The sequence below is a fragment of the Idiotropiscis lumnitzeri genome, chromosome 18 (genome assembly GCF_059441095.1).
Source record: "Idiotropiscis lumnitzeri isolate Australia: NSW breed Sydney's pygmy pipehorse chromosome 18, RoL_Ilum_1.0, whole genome shotgun sequence".
Taxonomy (NCBI): domain Eukaryota; kingdom Metazoa; phylum Chordata; class Actinopteri; order Syngnathiformes; family Syngnathidae; genus Idiotropiscis; species Idiotropiscis lumnitzeri.
The window spans coordinates 6,176,946-6,193,194 of NC_142408.1; the positions used below are offsets into that span (position 1 = coordinate 6,176,946).

General features: G+C 45.8%; 1 protein-coding gene across 4 annotated transcripts; it reads right to left on the minus strand.

Moving 5' to 3' along the window:
• Window positions 1-85: 85 nt before the first annotated feature.
• On the minus strand, window positions 86-13,811 carry LOC148319235 (ras-specific guanine nucleotide-releasing factor 2-like). Of its 4 annotated transcripts, XM_088280928.1 has the most exons (30): window positions 13,306-13,455; window positions 12,362-12,468; window positions 11,643-11,760; window positions 10,924-11,071; window positions 9,816-9,905; window positions 9,193-9,446; window positions 8,794-8,873; window positions 8,527-8,720; window positions 8,168-8,277; window positions 7,955-8,073; window positions 7,688-7,851; window positions 7,286-7,352; window positions 7,075-7,211; window positions 6,929-7,011; window positions 6,510-6,758; window positions 5,454-5,546; window positions 4,905-5,380; window positions 4,642-4,776; window positions 4,483-4,572; window positions 4,130-4,236; window positions 3,641-3,753; window positions 3,493-3,553; window positions 3,379-3,408; window positions 3,182-3,285; window positions 2,690-2,774; window positions 2,366-2,563; window positions 1,906-1,985; window positions 1,702-1,819; window positions 1,142-1,210; window positions 86-1,061 (listed from the first exon to the last, which is right to left on the minus strand). In XM_088280928.1, exons 2-30 carry the CDS (start codon window positions 12,441-12,443, stop codon window positions 966-968), a joined length of 3,750 nt encoding a protein of 1,249 aa, XP_088137054.1. In that variant the 5' UTR covers window positions 12,444-12,468; window positions 13,306-13,455; the 3' UTR covers window positions 86-965. The 4 variants fall into 4 exon arrangements, 3 of the variants coding, with proteins under 3 accessions (XP_088137054.1, XP_088137052.1, XP_088137053.1); XM_088280926.1 differs by lacking the exon at window positions 11,643-11,760 and having other exon boundaries at window positions 13,306-13,811; XM_088280927.1 differs by lacking the exons at window positions 5,454-5,546; window positions 11,643-11,760 and having other exon boundaries at window positions 13,306-13,811.
• Window positions 13,812-16,249: the final 2,438 nt, after the last annotated feature.

Below are 16,249 nucleotides of genomic sequence, written 5' to 3' on the forward strand. Positions count from 1 at the left end.
CCCTTTTAAACCACGTGAGGGCCAATCAGAAGGCTGCCCTAAGTTATTAGATCTATTTGACTTTCACACACACGCACACACGTCACATATTTACCAGGACCTTTATTGGTGCACTTTTAATTTGGGGGGGGAAAAAAGTACAAAGTCATACGAGGCGCTAATATGAAATAAAACTTAAATAAATACCTTTAGTCTCATCAATAAATAATTTCTCACAGTGAAACGACAGGGATATCAAATGACAACATAGTGCAAAGGTGTTAATCTCAACTAATACACTCCAGAAGAGAAAACTAAAAATAACACAGGGCTAACATTAAATTACATTATTATTATTAATAAATTAATAAATAAATAATAACAACAACGCTGGAAGATCACATCTTATTTTTGTATCATAAACAATTTTTAGGATTAAAAAAAAAAAGGGCAAAAAAGTTTGTCCAGTGTACAAAGGATTGTGTACAAAACAGCAGCTAATGAGCTTGTGCGAAGAAAAAAAACAGCATACGCTCGAAATGAGCGCGTTGCGTCTGCGTACAGGAAGTGATGTCACAGTGAGACACACTCTGAACCCCAAGTGATGTCGCGCGACATCTGGCGCTTCCACTTTAAAGGTAACGGACTTCAAAGTGAGTTCCTGGGGCACCACTAAGGACAGGAAGTGATGTCACGGTGTGACGCAGTAAATCCAACGCACCCAGCGCGCTTGATCGTCTAATGATATTGCACAGTGGAAATGTCAAATGAGCGATTGGTAACCTGAAGAACTGGATCGGCCCGTTCACACATACCAAACCACTTTTTTTTTTTTGCTTTGATGGGAGGAAAATAGTAGCGCTGGTTGCTAGGCAACCAGACAGGAACGCCTCACCTGATCCACGTTAGCAGGGATTAGCCTGGTTTCTGTTTGTGTTAACAGGTTAGCAAAGTACAAGGCAGGAGGCGAGCCGCTTAGCGTTAGCTTAGCCCGGCGGTAGGCGTGGCTCAATCTTCAGCGAAAACTCATACAGGGCATCTTCATCCATCACTTGTGTCTTGTCCAGCAAGAAGTGAGTAACCTGCAGCGAGCCAGAACCACACATTGTCTGTCAAATCTAAATCTAAATCAAAGTAGCAAAAAGAAAGACGGCCAGCCAACCTTGGCCTGGTGCTCGATCCTGTAAGGAGCTTGCTGGAACTGCCGGATCTCTCGGATGATGTGACAGATCTGACGGGGAGACAAAGATCCGAGCAGTTAGCCTGACATGCTGACTTTCTGTAAATATGATGTGATTGCTTACGCAGTTTGTTTGGTGTGCCGTTTATACGTGGCAATAAAATTTTCTAACTTATTTAATCAATAAACAAGCCACGAGAGTACGAGAGCTGCAGTTAAAGCATACAGTACCCTTTGTGGCACATAGGGGCAGCACTGAGCACATTTTTGGATTCTTCAGTAAAACACTGGGCCGATGTCACAGAAAGTGAGCTTCCGAGAGGGACAGAAGACTCAGAAAGGAAGTCGTGCTTAACTTGGGCGTCAAAATGCGCTTATGTGAGGACAACAAACAATTTGCAGGCCTCTTCACCAAGTTTGAAAATGCCCCAGGTTTGGTTTCTGGAGTCAAACATTCAGTGGAACAAATGACGGGACGGGAGCCTGCGCGCTGCCGCAGAGGATGTTTTGGGGAGTCGGGGAGGATTTTTGGTGATATTTACCATCCTCATTTTGGAGAAGTTGACCAAGCCTTCCTCTGTGAAGTTGGGCGTGCCCTCCTCGATGAAGGCCAGGTCGGTGAGGTACATGCCGAGGTAGGGCACGCACGGCGGGTTGCAGCTGCAAACAAACACACACATATTTGTAACACATGCACGCACGTGTTCCAAGCGTGTGGAGCTACATGCCGATGCGACGAAGTTTACTTTTTCAACGTCTCTCGGAGGTTCTTAAAGCGTCCTTCGGATGAAACCGTTCTCTGCAGACGATCCATCAGTGCCTTTGTCTGCAGCACACACGCACACAAAAATCTAATATTTTGCTTTCATTTTGCGTCAAAAAATTCAATTTTGTGTTTGGAAAATTCTGACTAAAAAAAAAACTAAAAACCTTTTGACAAAAGCAGATTTTATTTATGAATAAAAAGATGAATAAAAAATTTTGAATCAATTCAGTGTGCAAACACATTTTTTTCTCAAAAAAAAAAGTTTATAGTTTATATTTATAAATTTTATCAGTGGACCAATTTGATCCTAAAAAATGTCTAAATTAATTTAAAGTCTAGAAAATACATGAAGTTGTAACGCGAGTACAGTCAATCGCACTCAAAGCTGTTCCTCAAATTCTGACCGTGTGGGTGCCGTACGCACCGGCGCCGGCTCACACCTGCTTGCAGACTTTGGCCCAAGTCTTCTTGAGGCGGAAGATGGCACTGCGGTTGAGCGCCGAGGTGATCTCCAGGACGCCGTTGTAGTTGTTGAGGCAGCGGCAGATGTCGGCCACCGCCAGCCACTTCTCGATGGCGCCCGCCCGGGAGACCACGTCGCCGTGCGTCATGATCTGCGACGCCACCAGGTTGCTCATCTGATCGCCGCATGCAAACCAACACGGCATTTTATTTGCATTGCCGATGTCATCGACACGGCGTACTTTTGCGCTTCAATGTTCCAAAACGCGACAAATCCTGCGTTGCCGTTGACGCAAACTCACATTATTAAAGTGCTGGCTGGTTTTCATGATGTAAGGCGTCTTCTCCGTCTTGTCCACCTTCATCCAGCCCTGGCCAAGGAACTCCCTGAAACACAATCAATCAGCTTTGCACAGACAACACACTGCTCCTCTGATTTCAGAATCCAACAATCAACATTTTCAGCATTTTATTTTTATTATCAATATTTTTTACATTTTTATTCTTTATACTGTATGTGAAGTGGTTTGTTACAGTTGCGGCTGTTGTGAAATGCGCTCTATAAAGTTGTATTGTATTGACACCAGCATTACTCCAAATGACCACCAGGAGGCAGCAGACCCTATGAGAAAGTTGCTCGTCTACGTTTTGGGGAATTCAATTTTTCTGCATCAGCTTGCATGAGCGCCATAACACTCAAAATAAGACACAACATCCCACCGGCAGACCCATGATTCAAATTCTTTTCATTTATCCTTTTTTTATGTTCTAATAATTGTAAAAGTTGCACTGACTCGTAAGGAATGCTCCTGAAGACGATGTGGTCCAGTAACGTGATCTGCTCGGCCAGCTCCATGGCAGACAAAGACTCTAAACACTCCGTCTTTGGACCTTCCGCCTACACGCGCGCACGTGCACACACACACACGCACACACAAAATAATGACGACCATAGTCACAGCAAAGAATGAACATGAAGAATTTTTCTTACCGCAATGAAGTGAAGAAGAGGACAACTTTTCTGTTCAAAATAAATAAATCAATTAATTAATGTGGTCAAAACCGTGTATGCGTTATTTGTTCCTTTCGGATGAAAATGGAGTACCATTTGCAGAATGTCCTCAATCTTGAGCTGCACGTCGTCTTGCTCTTCTTGACAAAGAGCACTGATGACGACCAAGCAGCACAAGTTGCTTTTGCGTCAGGCAGCCCAACAAGAGCAATTTGCGCGCGCAAGTGGCGAGCGAGCTCACCTGAGAATGTTGCTGGTGGCTTTCCTCTCCTGAGGCAGGAGGTCGGGATCCCGCAGCACTTCCTCCAGGAGGCTGACCACGCCCACCTTCAGCTCGTTGTTGCTCTCAAAGTCCTGCCAAATGCGAGCAAAAACATGCAAGCTCACTTCAAGCTCGCTACTACTTGATGCTCACCTGAGAGGTTTTTTTTTTTTTAAAACATCTTCCTGTCGTTATTTCAGCTAAATTCAACAAAATATTTTTTTCATGTCATTATGGTGTAGCAATGTTGATTTTTGAGGAGAAAAGAAATCTTATTCAATTTTGTAAGGAGGCAATGACATGAAAAACATTATAACATTATATTTCTTAGTTTTTTAATTTAAATAAATCAGCAAAAAAAAAAAAAAAACTGATTTGGAATAAATCTGCAGAAATGTTCAACTCCATGTTAAAAAAAAAAAAAAAGCTTTTTGATGTTGAAGAAAGAGGACGAGGTGTTGGGTTGACCTGCGAGTGTTTGGAGACCCAATGTCGCAGCACGTTGAGAACTCGGTTGGTGGCGGCTCGGCGGATGATGAACTCTTTGTCGCACGACTTCTCAGAGCTGCCCAACGCTGCAAGAGGAAACATAAAAGACAGTTTTCTTGCTCGATTACGCAACTTTGAGAGCTCCCCACAAAACGCACTGACACCCACATCACTCACTTTTCAAAAGGCACAAACTTTCAAGGTAACAGATACGACAGCGTGGAGTGGACGGACAGTGACCCCAAGTGGTCAGAAATAAGACCTGCACCTCACATGCGTATTTTGTATTGGAACATCACTCCAAAATGGCCGGCCTGGTTCCCCGCACTCACCCTGGGAGCTGCTGTGTCCGGCGGCGGCGGTGGCAATGGCGAAGGCGGACGCGGGCGACACGGCGCAGCGAGAGTTCTCGGTTGAAGATGCTGCCGAGAGACCACAATAAACCATCTTGACGAATAAAGTGACGTGTGCCCGTCTGCGTGGCGCGATACCTCCTGCCGGGCGGTAGCGCAAGTGTCGCGGCGTGGACGGCGAGCGACACGGCGAGACATCGCCGGACTCGTTGCTGCTGGCGACAGTTGGAGATTCCGGAATGAATTTGTCCAGAGACACCGATTCCAGCACGGCTGGCAGGGGCGGAGAAGCAGGAGGAGGAGTCATGAATGTAATCATGGCGAGAGCGATTATGACACACTTACAAAGCAAAGGCTCATCTGCGGTATTTTTTTCTGTTCTTTTCTTTTAACTGACTCACCTCTGCGGATGCTTCTCCTCAGTTTCCCGCAGAAGGCGTCGATGCGAGGCAGCTCGCTGCTGACGATGTCCTCGCCGCCCGGGCTGAGCTCGGGCGAGCTGGGACCCCGACTGAGATCTAGCGGGGCTTTGGTGATGGTGGGCGGCGGCGATGATGACGAGAAGCCAAAGAGCGTCCTGCAGGAGCTGGCGGCGGCGGCGTGGGGCGGCGGCGACGACGAAGTGAAGAGGACCGGGCCGTGAGCCGAGGTTGGGGAGCTGGCAGCCGAGGAGGACTGCGTGTAGGAAAGGTCCAGAACTTTGGGGCCCATGGGTGAGCTGAGGGACAATTTGCGGGCATGGACGGGGGAGGAAGTGCGAGACGGGAGGGACAAAGGCGGCGGGGACGAGAACTTGCGGCACAGGCGTGGAGATTTGTTGTTCAGGGGATCCGTGCCCCACGAGGCCTGATTGGTGGCAAAGAAGAGCTCCAGGGACCTGAGGAGGTAAGACCACTTGTCACGGCGGGGGGAGAGGGCATGGAGTGTGGGGGTCTTTGAATTTAGTTTACTTGGACTGATCCAGAGCCAGCTGGGTGATCTTCAGAGTGTAGTCGGGACAAAGCGACATGATGGACAGACGGTCACACGAGTGCTGTTCGATACTGACGCCACGATGACGATGAGGACCGTGAAATAATGAAGATGAAGAGCATGAAATGATGACGATGAGCAGGATGTGGACCAAATTGGGGCGAGGGCAATGTTTGGGTGACACATTTAGAACCGGAAAGCGACCAAATTGGCTTAAGCGGTGTCAAACATCAAAGACTCGTTGAAATTATTCCCTCGGCAGCTCTAGCTTCAAACATCAAAGACACGTTCATGTTATTTTGGGGATTGGTTATATCCACCATTCAAAGACATGTTGGTGATTGACTTCAATACTTGCCATCATTTGACATAACAAAGACATGTCAACAGTGTTTTTATTCAGCATTGGACACATCAAGGACACCAGTGTCGATTTCCGTAGGAGACACGAGAGACGATTTTATGAATGGTATTTTAAAGGCCGTGTGTCCATTTTTTAATTGGTATCTATCATTTAACACATCTAATGTGATTTTTCTTGTGTGTTAAAATGTCATTCATAATATCAAAGACCCTTTCATGGTGACCCTCCCCTCCGAGGTATTCACCTTTTGAACACGAAGACATGCTTATGGTGAATTAAAATACGTCAAAGAGACAGTTCACCGTGGAATTAATGTACCTCCATTTGAGGTGGAAAATTCACCATGGACGTGTCTTTGATTATGTAAATGATGGATACCTATGTAAATAAAAATCTCCAAGTATGTGTCTTTGATGTAAAAAAATAAATAAAAAATAGCAACCAATGTCGATGCCAATCAAGTTTTGAATGGTGACAATGATAAAAAAAAAATCACCGTGGACATGTCTTTGATATCGTGGGCATGTCTTTGAGGTGTTAAATTGACTGTTTTTTATGTTATTGACGATAGCTAGCAATGTAAAAAAAAAATGTAAAGCATTATCATTAATGAGCAGAAAAGTGTCTTTGAACGGCATGTCGCGGGTCCGTCGGGCGTTGGGTGGCCTACCTGACGGGGATGGAGGTGAAGGGCTGGCGGTAGATGAGCGCCAGCTTGCGAATGACGACGGCGGCGGTGGTGAAAATCCGGTAGGTGTGCAGGAAGGTGTTGAGGAAGTCGATGGAGAGGAAGCGCAAGTCGGTGAGCCGCTCCAGCAGCCGCTCGACGCTGGCGTAGCGGATCTGCGGGACTTTGCACGAGTTGAGCGTCTTGCTGAAGCAGATGTCCACGTCGTCCTTGTGCAGGCGGGCGTCCGACCTGCAGGGGGCGCCCCAAAAAAATTGACATAAATGGAAATGCAAGCGAAAAAATACGGAAATTGATCTTGTGATTGAAAAATGGACCAAGTGATCCCTTTTAGGAAGTAGCGCAAGAGTGATTTTCAGATCTTCCCGCAAATATTCAGAGTAGACGTGGCGACGTCTTACTTGATCATGTGCGGCACCGAGACTTTGGAGTTCTCCTCAAAGACGCTGGTCATCAAGCCGTTACAGCGGATGTTATCGATGCACTGAAACACAAACAACGGCGAGAGGCGTGAGACCAAATTGGAGCCGACGTGGCTTTCGCAGACCTGGCTGATGTCGCTGGTCCAAGCCGCCTTCTCCTGGCGCGACGGAGCGAGCAGGACCACCGAGAAGGTCTGCCCGTCGGGAGGCTCCAACACCATTTTGAACTCCAGGTGGCTGAAGCCTTGACCTGCCGCGTTGTCTGCAAGACAGCGGCCGCGTCAGGTCGGACGCTTTGGAACGACTCCATTCAAAAAGGCGACAAAGCATGCTCACAATCTTCGTCGTTGGCGTCCAGTTCTTCGATGAGCGTGCATTCCATCAGCGACAACGAGCCTCCTTGCTGGAGCACAAAAAAGGCGGCAAACTCGTTGAGCTTTATTTCAATTCATTTTTTTTGGTTTCAGTTCAAAATGGCTCCATGGAAAACTTCTGGATGTCGAGAGAAGCCTCTGCGGCAAAATTAGATGTGTGCGCTTGATCTACATTTTTTTTAATTTATTTTTTTAAGTATCGTGGCACTCCAGAGTCAAACGCATTTGTTTTCAACAGCAGCAAATTTCTGTGGCTGGACCTTTTTTTTTTTTACCAAATAGTCCCAAAGCAATCTTTTGAAGAATATTATGATTTCCTTTCACAACAGCAGCTCGTTTGATTTGCAAATATCTTGGCGTGCACCTTGAGCAAGTGCAGCTTTCCTCCGGACGTCCGGGTGCAGATGAGGAAGTGTTTGGTGAACAGGAAGCACTGGCGCTCGCCTTCCTTGCGCAGCGACAGCGAGCCCAGACGCACTTTGCTCAGCATCCCGCGCTCGCTGATGGACGGCAGCTGGATGAGCGAACCTGTGAGAGCAGACCATCGCTTGAGGCTCGGCGGACGCGCGCAAGACGAAGACGGCGTGGGGGGCGAGCGAACGCCCGCCCGCCCGCCCGTCCGTTCGCCCACCTTGTCGGACAAACGTCTGGCTGGTGTCCAGCAGGATGTCGCAGCCCTCCACGATCATCCTCTCGATGGCCAGGTTCTTGCGGATGTTCTCCGTATCGCTCACCTCGTCGTGCATCATCCTGATCCCACACACACACACACACACACACACACACCTGCTCGTCCTGACTTTGGAGAAGAGCGACAACGCAACGTTCCAGATCAAGTTTGTACTTTGAGAGCTCTTCCAGTTTGGACTTGGCGAAGTGTAGACTATTTCTCTCCACGTGTTCGTGCGGCGTGTGTGCGAGCAACTCGTGAAGAGTGATGATGTAACGAGGAATCTGAAAACACACACACGCCCGTCACTTTGTTAGGGACGGACGTTGATCACGTCTGATGCTTTCAACTAGTCGGCCTATCAAGGAAACGAAACAAGTACTGCTACCTGGCGAACGAAGCAGCGTTTATATTTGCAAATTTATTTGCGTGAGCTGCGCTTTGACAGTCGAAGTGTGTTTGGAACCAAGCATCAATCCTCGCTTTTGGAGACGCGCCTGAGAGAAGAAACGGACGGTTTCGCCCTTGGATACCTGGAACATGGGGTAGGTGAGGAAGGTCTCCAGCATGCGCCCCTCGCACGCGGCGTTGGCCTCGTATTGCTTGAGAAGCTTGTCGAAGTCTCGGTTCTGCTTGCAGTTGGCCAGAACCTGAAGGCTGTACTGGTGGTTGCGCACAAATTCCTGGTAGATGTTCAGCATTGGAAGGAGGATGTCGAACAGGTCCGCTGTACGCCACACACACACACACACACGTTCCGTGACATGCCGATGACACGCAGGACAGCGGCGCTGACTCACCCAGAACCAGCGTGGGCCAGTTGGCCATGCGAGCGTTCAGGCCCTGGTGGAAGATCTGGTGCAGGAACATGATCGTTTCGCTGGTGAAAACAAGGACCGCATGAGATGCACAAAGTCAAGAAAAACTCAGAATGCTTTGCAAATATGTGAAACGACGGCCAAATACGACGAGAAGTACACGGTCGAAACGGGTCCAAAATAAAAAAATCAGGTTGCACTATTCTTATTTTATTCCTCGCTCTTTTGGCTGACTCTCAATATAGTAAATAAAATTTTCAGAATGTGTTCGTATTCATTTTTATGTATCTTTAAAGTCCTTCCAAAAATTAAGTGCCATAAATGCTATAAGAAAGTGAGCTTTTGTCTATGAAAAAATTTTCAGGCCACTCCTCGGCGCACCTGTTGAGGAAGATGCTGCTGACGTCGTGGTGGCTGACGGGCGGCTTCTTGGAGCTGGCCGCCATGCGCAGTGGACGCAGGAAGCAATTGACCAGGACGGACAGCTGGTTGACGTACTCCGTCTCGGCCTCCACCATATTGAAGACGATGTGGTTGCGCTTGCGCATGCTCTCGGCGTGCGGCGAGCAGATGTAGTCCTGAACGATCAGCTTCCACTTCCTCCGGCACAGCCAGCCGCGCATGAAGCCCTGCACCTGCGCGCGCATGCCGCTTAAACAACTGGAGTCAAATTACCCCCAGCAAGACACTTTGACGAATATCGTGATACTTAAATCGTCACTTAACAAGTTAGGACGACACGTCACAACTCAAATGGAAGTTGAAAGTCACAGGAAACCTAACAAGTCATTTAAAACATTTTAAAAGTGTGAATGAGACTGAAATCACTTCAGAAGACTCCTAATAGTCACTTAATAACTTAGGAACAAGTCACATGACATTAAGACTGAGCGATTTTTTTTTTTGGGGGGGGGGGGGGGTGATTTTTCTGACAGATATTGCGACTTCGATTGAATTTGCGATTATGCTCCTCTCCGTGTGACGTTTGACCTGGCACATTTTACCTTCTTAATCTTTTTGATGTCGGGGTCCTCCTCGTCTAGGATGTTCAGGCTGGGCTGCATGCGCTCTTTGGTCCTGTTGAGCAGCACGATCTGGACACCAGACAACTCCCATTAGCCGGAGCAATATCAACATAAGTAGCATATTGCAAGGAGCATATAGCATTCACATTAGCATTAGCATTAGCATTAGTAGTATTGAGCATATTGCTCGACCATATAGCATTATACTATATCACCATCAGCATCAAGCATTAGCATATGCTATCTAGAATTAGCATATACAATTAGCAATTGTCATGCAGGGTTCGGGTTAGCATCAAACCTTTAGCATATAGCATTAACATATACAAATTTAATTCCAGAGTGCATTTCACAAAGCACTTTCCATCTGGTGTCATAAAAATTAGAAGGAAATTAGAACACAAATTAAAACATATAAAGCATTTAACATTCAGCATCATGCATGTTGCACAGAGCTTGCTTTACCAACATCCCAAAGTGGATTCTTTCCATCTATTGATCGTTTTTACTGGAACAACATACGCTACAGTATTCATAAGCATGAATGTAGGAAAATACGACACACTATGGCGGAATGAAAGCGCCAAAATTAAATCAATAAATACACCATGAAATGTTTAATTAAAATTGTCATTAATTAATTAACTATGGATTTAAATAAATCAAAATAAATAAATAATGCACCATTAATGAAATAAAAGTGTCATTAATGAAACCTTTCATTTATGGATTAACTCAATCAAAGTGTCATTATTTAATTAAATTACCAATAATTATATTAAATAAACATGCATCTAATTATTTCAGTCTTCAATTAATTATTTACGGGTCCCACATTGCAGCGTTTCATGAATCTATCTGTCAAAAAACGATTCAAAGTTTGGTGGGCGTGTCCTAACACCTGATTGGTTGCATAGCGACCTGTCAAAGATGGCCGACCTGTCGTACCTCGTACGTTTTCGTCTACCGTACTGCATTACAGAGATAGCATTTAGCATCTACCATCAACATAGAATAAAGAATTAGCATCTAGAATCTAACACTGAGCATTATCATTTAGCATCGATGGTCGTGCAGCGCGGCGTACCTCGGCCTTTAGCCTCTCGATCTCGGTGTCCTGGTCCTCCAATTGCGTGCGGAGCTGATTGGCTGCGATCTTCTCGGTCTCCATGATCTGGACTAGGTGGATGTACTTCTGCATCAGGATTTCGCGCTCCAAGATGAGGTCCGAGTAGCTAACGACACACACACATGAAGTCAATGTCAACTGGGTTTCTTTGGCTTTGGCTTAAAGTGTCGTTTTGCATCTTGCATTCGTACATCAGCAAATAGCATTAGCATATAGCATCATTTAAATCGTATCTAGCATCTACAATTAGTGTATATTGTAAGCGTTTGGCATGTAGCATTAGCATACATAATGCGCACACCAATACACAGAAGCACATATACATGTACATACACGCGCACACGCACACGCAAGCGCACATTCATGCATGAAAACACTCTCACGCAAGCGCTTACGTACGCACGCAGGCACACACGCACTCTGGTACATATTTGTATCGTGCGTGTGCGTGTGCATGCGTGCGTACCTTGCAGTAAGAATAATTATAAACTAGTTATCAGACACTTGATTGATTGATTGCTGGATTGATTGAATGTGGAGTGATCGAGTGACATATACACATGTTTCAGAACGAATATTTGTGTTTCCTTTAGTTCAATGTTTGACATCGGAAAGTTGGATATGTGACTAAGAATGTTTTGCTGAGTAACGCTTTGACGCATTTGCCACACGTTTACCAATAATCTTTTACAGACATGCACAGTGCACACAGAGAAAAACAAGTGGATGTGTCTTCAGCTGCTCGTTTAGATAACCCGCCCCCTTTAGGTTGAAGAGGCACGTCAACAGGGACTCCTGGAAATGAATAAAGGAGAGCGAACGGACGGATGAGAGAAACAAACATTTGATACAGACTTTATCTGCGTTGTGCTTGCGAGCTGAAATTTGAACGTCTTCCTCTTCATTGATGGCGTGTTTATGAAATGTCCAATTGGTGAACCTGACAGTTGCGCTCGCAGCAGTTCACATTTAGGTCATGCTGGTGCTTTATGGACTTACATCACACTCTGGCCTTCTGTCTCCCTTTTCTCTCTCTTCTATTTTTATCTCCTTGCGCAACCTTTTACTTTGCTTCTGATCACATCCAGTCCCAAATCACGTTTCATATGATCTTAAATGTTTACGACTTTGCTACGACATGTGAGCTTCAACTGACATGTAACACAGGAGGCGTCCCATCTACGGACGTGCAGACAAAACAAATTGGAAATGTTGGAAATGGAGGTGGTGGACAGGCCAAGTCGAAAAATAAGTCAAAACCATTCCTCAAAAAGTCTCTTGAGTCAATGTCGGGGGTGATTTATTTATTTATTTATTTATATTTTCTTATTAACTTTGATCAAATCAGATAAATGAGTGAGTGAGTTGAAATGAATGAGAGCGTGCATGTGTTCACCTGGCCTGTTGGATGCAGTCCACCCACTCGTTGCAGTCAACTTCCTCCTCAGTTCGAAGTTCAAGAGGCTTCTGCCCATCATGGCCGAACATCACCAGGAAGTAGTACTGCGCACACGCACACACATCAATTATCTTGGTCACACCTGACTTCCTGTTTAGCACCCTGTTTCTTGCATTTACAACACGTCACAGTCGGTATGTTGTACGTAGAAAGTCAGTGTGTAGCGTGAGCACATATTTAGCAATGATGGGTGAATGACACTTGCTAGCGTGTGCCGCCGTCTGACCAGCAGGAGGCTTAAAAGCGTCTGCGTGCGTGTGTGTGCGTGTTGTTCTTACATAACCAACAAGGCAGCTTGTGCCGCTAATGCGGCTTCCATGGTAGTCAGATGGATTTAAGCTGAACCAAAACAATGACAAACACACACTGTGTCCACGCGCAATGTTGACAGGCCACGCCCCCTCCACTAAGCTCACGTCTTGCCATGTCTTCCAGGCGCACAAGTCACGTAAGTCACATGACACGCAACCAGCATGTCACAAGTCAACAAGAAAGTCCAACAAAAGCTTTTATATAATTAATGGTGCATTTATTTACGAATCCGATTTATTTTATTCCATATTTAAATGAATGAATGAAACAATCAATAAATGACAATTTTAATTAAAAGTTTCCAGGTGTAGTTATTTATTTGATTTTGGCACTTTCAGTCCTCCACAGACACCGACTTCAACCCCTAATTTGAAATCTCAATCGTGTTTTCAAACTCTTCTTCGGAGCCGCAAGCCTTGCTTGAAAAAGTAACGCGAGCGTGACACCCTCAACTTTGGAACCTCAGTGCGCTACTTTGAAATCCGGCCCTTGTCTTGAGACACCAACGCGAAAAGCCAACACCGTCTTGGCTTGAAACCGCAACGCGGTCTCTTTTCGAGGTCTCGTACCTGCATCTTGTCGGGGGCGTCCCTGCTCCCGCCGACCGAGGCAACTTTGGGCGCGGGAGCGCGCTCGCACGTGCAACCCTCCAGTAGGTACATGCCGGACGGCCGCGCGCTCTGCTCGTTGTCGAAGTAGAAGAGAAGGTTCTGGTAGAGCGCGAAGAACTTGTCCGTCCAGCGGACGTTCTCCGAGCTGCGCTTGCTGACCACGCCGCGCTTGACGCCCTCCTTGCGGGCGGTCAGCGCCAGGTGCAGGGCGTGGCCCTCGTTGTAGCGTACGCTCTTCTGCATCTGAACGCACCTGCATGGGACGGGACGCCGCGGCGCTGACGTGCGCGCGCGCTTCACTCGCTCGCACTTGCGCGCCGGAGAGGCGTCATGGCTGCGTCACGTCGGCGGGAATCCAGGCGATGAGCGGCCCGGATGCACGCCCGACGTTTGGCACGACCGAGTGGAGTAGGAATGAACACACGGCGCCGGAGAAGAAGGCTCCACTCGGCAAAAAGCACCAAATGAGGCTGAAGGCGGGATGAGCGCTAATCGGCTTTGATGTCCTCTTAAAGGGACAGGAGCAGCCGAGCACGAGTCGCCGTTTCAAAATACAACCCGAGATTCAAACCCTAATCTGAAAACCCAATTTGACTAGAACCCGGAGCAGGGGCGCTGCCAGGGTTTTTGGGCCCCATGAAAAAAAATCTTATTGGGAAGCTGGCAGAACATTTTGATACCATTTTGCATAAAACGATGCATTTTAGTGATATTTTTGACTAGTCCCAAAATTGTAGAAAACTACATGACAGTTACTTGGTCATGTAAGAACTGAAAACATAATAAAATTCATGTCGATTCAGCTATGTGCTGCAAGACTGAGACCCAATATCCCCAAACCCTTTCGTTCTAATAATTGAACATAAAATCCTCATAATTACCAGAAAATTCAAAACTTGAACACTAAATAAATAGGAAGTTTTTGCGTGTGTTGTTGCCATTTCATGAGTTACACGACGTGAACATGTTCACGTGACCGTCACAAAGTCATCCAGCCACAAAAGGCCAAACATGTTCACGTGCGCGCGTGTAGACAGACAGCACGCACACACACGAGGTAGTTTGATCAGTGGTGAGCGGTCAAGGCCAGCAACATTCACATGCCTACGCCAGCAAGTTTTGCTACCACACATTCAATATTACGTTATAACGTCATTTTAACGTTACTGCATAAATTTGACGTTTTTACATAAGTTTAACTTTTTTATATATATATGATCAATTTTCCATTCCAACATGTTCTTGAAGTTTTTTCTTCTGTTGTTTTTGTCAGCATTCCGTCCAATCACATTTCAACTTTTCCATGTTGCCATATCACTGAAATCTGCCTGGGGGGGCCTTGACAATCTTTCGAGCTGCTTGGCTCGCATCAGCGATTCCGTTAGCTTACGAGAGTGCAAAAGTCACCGACGTCATCATTTTCCCGGCCTCTGATTGGTTGGTTGGTGGAAGCCAAGTTGGATAAGCAAAATACATCTGGAGCGCTTTGCAGATTATTACGAGCTGTGACAGGCGGTTGGGGGCGTGGGGGGGGGCTTACTCCCCTGGGTTCATAGGGAAGGTCAAGGACGCTGGACAGACGACAGACCCCGCCTGGTTGCTCCAAAACGCTCTTTGGCCATGATTAAAATGATTTTAGGAAAAAAAAATGTGGGGAAGCCTGAGACATTTTGAAGAATTCTGACAGTATGAAAAGAGCAAAACAATTCAGTTCTATGTGAAAACGACACTATTCAAATATATTTTTTTATGTGATTAAGGCTCTTGGGTAATGCGGGAAATTCAAATTAAAAACAAGAGTCATGCCAATTTTTTTTTAATAAAATTCACCAAAATAAATCTTAATTATCCATGCTGAAAATATGAGATATTAACATGATTTTAAAACCGGGTCGTGGGGGAGAGTCGACATTTTAAAAGGGTAAAAAATGAAGTTTTAAAAAAAAATTCATTTGATTTAGTCAAAAGAAATGCCATGACCGCAAATTTGGGGCCTGATTGGGAAACGGACGATGAAACTGGGGACCAATTCGGTGTCTGCACATTAGAAAAACATGCAATGTGGAATATTTCTCCGATATTTTTTTGCAGCCCGACTGCCGACCAACTGGAAAGTCGAAAATGAACTGGGAACTGACTGGCAACTCGGGAACCTACGAGGGAAGTTTGGGACTCACTGACAACTTGACAAGGAAACGGGCAGACTCGGGACCGGCAACTTTTCTGGATGTCTGCAGAATTGCTTTATTTCCAAACATGTTCATACATTTGTCATGTAATAAATAAACATGAAGAGCGGGCTGATTGTTCAGGCCTCTTCCTACGCCAGTTCAGCACTTTTTATTTTCCTCCTGGCTTTCTCCGCACTCAAAAACAACTTTTGCGTAGAATTGACAACACAAGAATGAATACAAAGAAAAAGAAAACCAAAGCTTGACACAAGCTGAAATGTGGCGCTACAAGCTCACCGCTCGCTCGCATCTTATTTTACACAGCTCTCGGAGCTCGGATGGTGTAGCAAATTCTCGGGGAACAAAAAAATAGATTCATATCATATTCACAGTTAGCTTATGTACACGTTTGCGACAGGCGGGATGAATGAAGACGTTTCCACAAGAAACAATCTTTCCAAAAGGGGGGCGATGGAAGGTGACTTCCAGTACACAGTGGACCTCGCTTCTTTTTTTTTTTTTCCTTACGCGAAATAAACAGCTCGTCATTCCTTTTACAGATCCCTGATAATACTTTTTTTTTTTAATAGTCAGTCGTATTTTCTAGAAAACATCTTAAAAGTGAGACCCCGTGACGACGTATAAAAACGGTTGCAGATTTTCTGTACACGTTTACAATATAAACAGAAAGCGTCTCCAGTTTTGTGACAACGAGCCAATGACAAGTCTTT